Below are 9410 nucleotides of genomic sequence, written 5' to 3' on the forward strand. Positions count from 1 at the left end.
TAAATTAGATATTTCTTCATTGTCTGATTTTCACAGATATTTCCTTTACGTACAAGAAAATGCACTGCGATATGGTGAGAGGCATGGCATAGGCCAAACATAACATCAAACATACACATTCATGAAAAAATAAAACAAGAATGACAGTTTAAAAACTCTTACCCCTCCCTTCCACATTGCATAGCTGTGCCTCCATGTCTCTGGTCCACACTCCAGTCCAGTTGGTGGCGGTAATGCACTTTAAAATTGGTTGCCAACTGTCATAAAAAAATACACAGAATAAGACGAAGAGCTTGAAACAAAACATTATTTCGACCTTATCAACTTCTGCAGCTCAACAAACGCAAAATGACTTTTTTAATGAATTTCTTTACGTTTATTTTCAAGGTAGTAACGTTGCCACTACAATTAATGGAAGTGGTTGGCATATATGGCATCTACAAGCGTTTCTTTCCATTTCTAATTTACAAGATATCTTTCACCTACAACAAGAAAATGAACGACAAAAAGAAGGATCTTTTCAGCAATCTGTCAGAGTTCACCAAAGGCAATGGCCCGCTTCGCATTTTGGAGATTGGTTGCGGAAGCGGGGCTAACTTTGAATTCTACCCGTCTGGTTGCAAGGTGATTTGCACCGACCCCAATCCTCACTTCGAGAAGTATCTACAAAAAAGTCTGGCTGTCAATGATCACCTAACATTTGAAAGATTTGTGGTCGCTTTCGGAGAGGACATGGGGGCAGTGAAAGATGACTCGGTGGACGTTGTCGTCTGCACGCTGGTGCTGTGTTCTGTCAACGACATACGGCGAACATTGCAGGAAGCGCATCGCATATTGAGGCTTGTAAATTGATTTTCATATTTAGAGTGTAAACATTTGAGCGCTTATCCATTCTCAAATAGAAAATATTGGCCATGGTATATATAACCCTTCAGCATAGTTAAATTATGTTTTTCAGAGAAATGTCAGTAACGCGCTGCTGGCATTTTGTCAACAGATTATACACTGAGTATACAAAACATTAGGAACACCTGCTCTTTCCATGACAGACTGACCATGTGAATCTAGATGAGAGCTATGATCCCTTATTGATGTCACTTGTTAAATCCACTTCGATCAGCGTAGATGAAGGGGAGGAGACAGGTTCAAAGGATTTTTAAGCATTGAGACAATTTAATACATGGATTGTGTATGTGTGCCATTAATGGATTGTGTATGTGTGCCATTAGGCTATAGCTGGGAAGTTGCAACAAGCTATAGCAGGCACCAAACGTATGCTATATAGCTACACTAACTAATTCAATTTAGTTCGATTGAATCATCAGGAACACAAGCTAGTGGGTAATGAATACACCACTGTGCAGGCACTTGAATCACTAAACATAAATGCCCTGCTGCGGCTAGTTTTAGAAGACTGTCATGTTTATAAGTTTCAACTAAATAGTCAGTTACTATCTACATACTGACAATGCATTTTTCTACTAACAGTGGTATGGACTGAAGGTTGGAACAAAATGCTTTTTAACTACTGGTAACTTTTGTTATTGTCAATGTCCAACAGGGTGGTGCGCTGTACTTTTTGGAGCATGTAGTGGCAGACCCATCTTCTTGGACATACTTCTTCCAGCACGTCTTCCAGCCGATATGGTACTACTTTGGGGATGGATGTGAAGTAGTCAGGGCGACATGGAAACATCTGGAGACTGCTGGGTTCTCTGAGCTCAAACTGAGGCACATCGAGGCACCACTCAACTTCATGATGAAACCACATATTATAGGCTATGCTGTCAAGTAAAGTTTGACTAAAAAATCTAAAAAGCACTTGAACATCTGAGTTATCTCGTTGCAAGTGTGTGGGAATAATGTGATGACAGTTTAAAGAAAAAATAAACCCGCACAGTGCTCTTGTTTGTATCACTTGTTCCTATGCAGGCTTTAATATAATACGTCATAAGCAAGAGTGCGGGTTTCTCTTTTCTTTACAGTAAAGTTTGATAAAAATCTCTGGTCTTAGGCCTATCCCAGCAACTGTTTAAAAGTAATTGTTGACACTTATGTATTCAGTGTAATTTTATAACCCTTATTTTACCAGGTAAGTTGACTCAGAACACGTTCTTATTTAACTTGGGGAATAGCTATGGGGATGAATGATCTAATTGGAAGCTAGGTATGATTAGATGGCCATGACGGTCAGATTGGGAATTTAGCCAGGACACTGGGGTTAACATCACTAGTCTTACGATAAGTGCCATGGGAGTCAGGACAACTGTTTAACGTCCCATCCAAAAGACTGCACCCTACATCGGGCAATGTCCCTAATCGCTGCCCTGGGATATTTATTTTAGACCAGAGGATAGAGTGCCTCCTACTTGCCCTCCAGCACCACTTCCAGCAGCAACTGGTCTCCCATCCAGGGAACAACCAGTCCAACCCTGTTTAGCTTCAGAGGAAAGCCAGCAGCATACCACCAAGTGTTATTTTGAGTACTTTTCTTAAAAAGTGTTATTCAAAAAAGCTACTTAAAATGGCATATACAGGGAGTGTGTATTAATCTGAAGAGATCACCTCTGTGTAACCAAATGGAGCAACAAGCTGTTTTTTCTTTAGGGAGAGTGGAGGCTTAGAATGCTAGGAGAAGAGGACCGCTGTCATCTAGTGGATATAAACTCTAACCAGTAGGCCACCACCTGATCAGATAAACTCTGGATCTGAGACATGTTCTATAGGGTGAATCTCAATTGGACACTCAAGTCCTCTCTCCTCTCTTCCTTCTCAAAATCCATTGGATGAGAAAGCCAGATGTCCCGCCACTCGAACCTTCTCCACCAACAGGTTTTGAGGAGAGCGGAGAAAGGATGTGAGGAGTATGCATTTGAGATTCTCCCATAGTTTAGTCTGGCGTTTCCTCAATTCCTCCTGGCATTACAGTGCTTTCATAAAGTATTCACACCCCTTGACTTTTTCCACATTTTGTTGTGTTAGTCTGAATTTAAAATGGATTAAATTGAGATTTTGTGCCACTGGCCTACACATAATACCCCATAATGTCAAAGTGGAATTGTTTTTTGAATTTTGTTCACATTAATTAAAAATGAAAAGCTGAAATGTCGAGTCAATAAGTAGAATATTAAAGCAGACACTGAATATCCCTTTGAGCGTGGTGGAGTTATGAATTACACTTTCATTTAATTTGTCATTTTTCCCAATTGGTAATTAGTATCTCATCACTGCATCTCGCGTACGGACTCGGGAGAGGAAAAGGTCAAGAGCTGAAACACAACCAAACCAAGCCGCACTGCCCACTTAACCTGGAAGCCTGCCACACCATTGTGTCAGAGGAAAACACTGTACAACGTGTCAGCATGCATGCATCCAGCCTGCCACAGGAGTCACTAGAGCGTAGTGGGACAAGGACATCCCTACCAGCCAAACTCTCCCCTAACCCGGACAACGTTGGGCCGATTGTGCGCCGCCCCATGGGTCTCCTGGTCGCGGCCGGCTGCGACAGAGCCTGGACTCAAACCAGGATCTCTAGTGGCACAGCTAGCACTGCGATGCAGTGCATTAGACTACTACGCCACTCAGGAGGCCCGTCAATTACACTTTTGATGGTGTATTAATACGCCCAGTCACTACAGCGTCCTTCCTAACTCAGTTGCCAGAGAGGAAGGAAACCACTCAGGGATTTCACCATGAGGCCAACGGTGACTTTAAAACAGTTAGAGTTTTATGGCTGTGATGGAAGACTGAGGATGGATCAACAACATTGTAATTACTCCACAATACTAACCTAAATGACAGATTGAAAAGGAAGCTTGTACAGAATAAAAATATTCCAAAACATGCATCCTGTTTTTAATAAGGCACTAAAGTAAAACTGCAGAAAATGTGGCAAAAGAAATTAACTTTGTTCTAAATACAAAGCTTCACTTCATAATTTCAAGCATGATGGTGGCTGCATCATATTATGGGATCCTTGTCATCGACAAGGACTAGGGAGTTCTTTAAGATGAAAATATACAATAGAATTAAGTACAGGCTAAATGCTTGAGCAGGGCCAGAACATTAACGCTTGTCTGCTTGCTCAGGACAAGTGGACAAGCAGACTATAGATTTTAGTTGTCTGAATGGACAATATAAAACAATTAGGCTACCCTGATCAGAATTGGATTAAAGTGTCCTCTGGATGTGTTGCTCACTGTCTTCCCAATCTCTGGAGACTGCATTGACAGGCACAAGTGGTCTTTCAATCATGCAGCTGCGAGATGCGTTTGCAAATTTGTTGATAATTATTACTTGTGGTGATTTTCCCAGTTATAGCAAATTTGGTACCACTTTACTTGACACCCTGTGTCATAACATGTTATAACATCATAACCTTGTCATGTCATAATAGCTAGCATAACCTGTCATAATACTGTCATGACCCATATATTTACACCTGTTATAATATATATTGAGTCATTTTATGGCTGGTTATGACACCTAAATAAGAGTGTCAACCCACATTTATTCTAATATTTTTTTTCCTTGCCAAGAAGTTTTCTTTTATTTTGAAAGTTTGTTTCCTATATCCTTTGTTGTAATTCATTATTTACAGTCATGTTTTTTTCATCATATTTTAAATAACTTTATAACACTGTCATGAAGTATTATGACCATCCTGTGTCACTTTACTTGGACTTAGAAAATACACTTTGACACTGTGGAGAAGCATTATGACCATCATAATCATATAAGCCAGATAGGCCTATCACGTACATGCCATTATATCAGTCAAAAAGAGGGTGTCCCGTCCTGCTCCTGAAATCTGCTCCTGCATTCAGCCCAGTCATCCGCAACAGAGCATTGGGGTAGGTGCATGTCTGACATCAATGTGTCTGAGATTACAATGATGATAATTTAATATGGTCAGTTAAAAAAATACCTATACAACATAAACATACAGTTGACACGTAGGCTATGGTGCAATGGAATGTTGTGCCTTGTGTGGTAGTTTTTGTGGGTTTTGACACTTATGTAGGTGTCATAACCAGCCATAAAATAACTACCATGGTAGGTTTTGTGGGTTTTTACATTCTTATGTAGGGGTCATAACCAGTGATAAAATAACGGAAAATATGCCACAACATATGTAAATATGTGTCATGACAGTAATATGACCTGTTATGTCAGCTGTCATCAAATCACATTTTATTTGTCACATACGCTGAATACAACAGGTGTAGACCTTACAGTGAAATGCTTACTTACAAGCCCTTAAACAACAATGCAGTTTTAATTAAATACCTAAGAAAATAAATAATATAAAGTAAGAGATAAGAATAACAAATGATTAAAGAGTAGCAGTAAATAACAATAGCGGGGCTATATAAAGGGGGTACCGGTACAGTGTCAATGTCAGTGTGCGGGGGCACCGGTGTCGAGGTAATTGAGGTAATATGTACATGTTGGTAGAGGTATTAAAGTGACTATGCATAGGTAATAACCAAAAGTAGCAGCAGCGCTCTGGGGGGGGGCAATACAAATAGTCTGGGTAGCCATTTGATTAGCTGTTCAGGAGTCTTATGGCTTGGGGGTAGAAGCTATTTAGGAGCCTCTTGGACCTAGACGTGGCGCTCCGGTACCGCTTGCCGTGCGGTAGCAGAGAGAACAGTCTATCACTAGGGTGGCTGTAGTCTTTGACAATTTTTAGGGCCTTCCTCTGACACCGCCTGGTAAAGAGGTCCTGGATGGCAGGAAGCTTGGCCCCGGTGATGTACTGGGCCGTAAGCACTACCTTCTGTAGTGCCTTGCGGTCGGAGGCCAAGCAGTTGCCATACCAGGCAGTGATGCAACCGGTCAGGATACTCTCGATGGTGCAGCTGTAAAACCTTTTGAGGATCTGAGGACCCATGCAAAATCATTTTACTCTCCTGAGGGGGAATAGGTTTTGTCATGCCCTCTTCACGACTGTCTTGGTGTGCTTGTGTAACGGATGTGAAATGGCTAGCTAGTTAGCGGGTGCGCGCTAGTAGCATTTCAATCAGTTACGTCACTTGCTCTGAGACATTAAGTAGGGTTACCCCTTGCTCTGCAAGGGCCGCGGCTTTTGTGGAGCGATGGGTAACGCTGCTTCGTGGGTGACTGTTGTTGATGTGTGCAGAGGGTCCCTGGTTCGCGCCCGTGTCGGGGCGAGGGGACGACGTAAAGTTATACTGTTACATTGATGCTGTTGACCCGGATCACTGGTTGCTGCGGAAAAGGAGGAGGTTGAAAGGGGGGTGAGTGTAACGGATGTGAAATGGCTAGCTAGTTAACGGGTGCGCGCTAGTAGCATTTCAATCAGTTATGTCACTTGCTCTGGGACATTAAGTAGGGTTACCCCTTGCTCTGCAAGGGCCGCGGCTTTTGTGGAGCGATGGGTAACGCTGCTTCGTGGGTGACTGTTGTTGATGTGTGCAGAGGGTCCCCGGTTCGCGCCCGTGTCGGGGCGAGGGGACGACGTAAAGTTATACTGTTACACTTGGACCATGTTAGTGTTGGTGATGTGGACACCAAGGAACTTGAAGCTCTCAACCTGCTCCACTACAGCCCCGTCGATGAGAATGGCAATCTATGACATGTTATAACTTATGATGCTGGGTGTCAAGTAAAGTGTTGCTGCAAATTTTGTGTCAGCAATGAAAATCCTGGAAAAGTCATGGTGTATGCGTCACCTGCGTGTGTTCCAGTGGGCCATTGCCAGAGGGGAAGAGAGAGAGACATGTACGCAGCAGGTAAAATAATGGTATCGCCTACAACAGACTAACTAGATTGCCAATTCAAAACATATTGTATAGTTTGGCTGATTATCTCGCTAGTTAAACATTTAGCTATTAGCATGCATTAACGTCATTGCCATGTCCCATGTCCTAAAATAACTTTCAAACGGCACTGTTGTATAACTGCAAATGGCCAACACGCAGTTGATATGGGTGCGTAGTTGATGAAACCAATGCTGCATACTACGGTTGTAAAAACTGTCTCTCAAGGAATCAAAATTGGCTAGGATTCTCCTCTTCAATACTAGCCATGTAATTCCGACAAAGTGAAAAAAAATGTGTGCTGTCAAGATCTCCCCTAAACACTGAATATTTTAACCTTACAAACAGATAAACGTCTTAGTTACCTTGCCCACCATAGCCATTTGATCCCGGGTTCATTCAATGATGGAATTACGTTATAAAAACATAAGTATTTGGTTGTAATTGTAATGTTGCAGAGTGGCCATATTGGGTGTGAAGTCTTTTTTTCTCCAGTCCTGCTCAAACACACCACATTGTAGTAAAAATCAGCTACTCAATAGGACCTTGATAAGCTGGATCTGGTGTGTTTGAGCATGGTTATATAAAAAGCCTACACACCCAGTAGCTCTCCAGATGGAGGGTTGACGGACCTCATGTGTTTTATACATTAGCCCATTAATGCAGTATTTTACTTTGTGGAGGGTTAAATGCCTTGCTCAAGTTTACAACGGATCAGAGAATAGAGGCCTTACATTGTCAATACCAGTGATAATAATGGTTATTTTGTGAAATGATTCCTTGCATCATACAACACAACTTTTAGTCACCTTTTTAATGTTACAGACCATTTTTTGGGGGGATAAGTGACTTAAAAAGTAAAAAGTCAGTCCCTAGTCAAAATCCTATAGGATTTGTGTTTTTTTCCAATAGAATCCTATTTTTACATGCCTGACCTGTTTTCTGTTGTGTGGTATGTGTTTAATTGGTCAGGGCGTGAGTTTTGGGTGGGTAGTCTATGTTATGTGTTTTCTATGTTGGGTTAATGGGTTGCCTGGTATGGCTCTCAATTAGAGGCAGGTGTTTGGCGTTTCCTCTAATTGAGAGTCATATTAAGGTAGGTTGTTTCACATTGTTTGTTGTGGGTGGTTGTCTCCTGTGTCAGTGTTTGTCGCGCCACACGGGACTGTCTCGGTTTATGTAGTCTGTTCCTGTTCGTGAGTTCTTCGTGTTTTATGTAAGTTCCATGTCCAGGTCTGTCTACTCCGTTTTGTTATTTTGTTAATTATTCAAGTGTATTTCGTTTCGTGTTTTTTCGTCTTGTTTAATAAATATAATGTCAAGTCACAACGCTGCGTCTTGGTCGAATCACCACTCCTCCTTTTCGTATGAAGAGGACGAGGAATTCCGTTACACCTATAAGATTCTCACAATCCTATAGAGGTGACTGCGAGAATCCTATAAGATCTAATATGATTCATTTTTTATTTCCAATAGGAAAAAAGTAACCAATAGGATTCTGAAAGAGGTTGACACAAAGTCCTATAGGATTTTGTCACCTGTATCAGAATCTTATTGACTACTTTTTTCCTATTTGGAATCCAAAGTAATTGTATTAGACCCTATAGGATTCTCAAAATCCTATATGATTTTGTATCACCTCTATCTGAATCCGATTTGACTATTTTTTCCAATTGGAAATCAAAAGTAATCTGATTGGTTTTTGATAAATCTTGTAGGATTGTCACCACAGTCAGAATCCTATCAGAACTTTTTTCTTAATTGAACCCCAAAAGTATAGTTTGTTGTCATAAGTTCCAGTACAATACAACAACATTTAAATTTTTGTTAATTGGAGACAACGTTCTATATTAATTTTTGTTTTATTCATCTTTAAGAAAGCCTGTCCCTTTAAGAGTGACTGATGTCATAGCTAGGCTTGCAGTGTTAATTAACTACCAAGTTCAGCTAACATTATTATTCTAACTGTTTTATCCTTCACTGTTTGTGAAGCAAGAACTATGAGTACATTATTTGTTTCGTAATGTTTCCCAACAAAGTTGTCAATGTTTTAGTCATATTTTGGTATTGTGCAGCATTTTATGCACTTGTTTTTATGCTAGCAGAGAAACTACTGCTAGCCACATTTAGCCTATCAGCTGCCTAGCTAGCTAACGTAAACTCACTCACTTTTGTACATCGCCTTGGTCCGTACAATTGACCTTATTTTAGCGCCCCAAAAACGTAATACTTCCAGATCAACTGTAATGTCAGTACCATTGTAAAGCACACTTTCTACCCTTTCCAACAAAATAAATGACATGACCTAAACGCTGCCCGTTTCTGCATAATTCAAGAAGGCAATGAGCACCGTCGGGTCTTTTTAAAAATGGCGGGTGGGGAAGCGAAACTAATTCCTGATTGTGAGGAGAGACGTTGTGTGGGAAAATACCTTTTTTCTTCTCGATCTCTCCAACTTATCACCTTATCGCCTCTAAAATGTAAATAAAACACTATAAAGAGTTTATATAATGTGTCAATGTATACCTATTTGAAGGTTGTTGTCGAATTTGAATCGAGTTTTTAGGGCGGTGCTAAAGTGATCTTTGAAGTAAACAGCGGCTTTGAGAATGATGATCGCATGCA

The 9410-nt window shown here is 40.9% G+C and overlaps 1 protein-coding gene across 1 annotated transcript; it reads left to right on the forward strand.

Moving 5' to 3' along the window:
* Positions 1-256: 256 nt before the first annotated feature.
* LOC129847034 (putative methyltransferase-like protein 7A) lies at positions 257-3149 on the forward strand. The gene is made up of 2 exons (XM_055914812.1): positions 257-843; positions 1562-3149. The coding sequence occupies exons 1-2, from the start codon at positions 349-351 to the stop codon at positions 1793-1795; spliced, it is 729 nt and encodes a 242-aa protein (XP_055770787.1). The 5' UTR covers positions 257-348; the 3' UTR covers positions 1796-3149.
* The last annotated feature ends 6261 nt before the right edge of the window (positions 3150-9410 follow it).

This window comes from Salvelinus fontinalis, chromosome 3, assembly GCF_029448725.1.
Source record: "Salvelinus fontinalis isolate EN_2023a chromosome 3, ASM2944872v1, whole genome shotgun sequence".
Classification (NCBI taxonomy): Eukaryota; Metazoa; Chordata; class Actinopteri; order Salmoniformes; family Salmonidae; genus Salvelinus; species Salvelinus fontinalis.

Excerpts from the sequence above, each read along its gene's own strand:
- LOC129847034 (XM_055914812.1), top strand. The coding sequence starts at position 349 with ATGACTTTTTTAATGAATTTCTTTACGTTTATTTTCAAGGTAGTAACG. Across the intron at positions 844-1,561 it reads CGCATCGCATATTGAGGCTT|GGTGGTGCGCTGTACTTTTT; the intron begins GTAAATTGATTT and ends AATGTCCAACAG.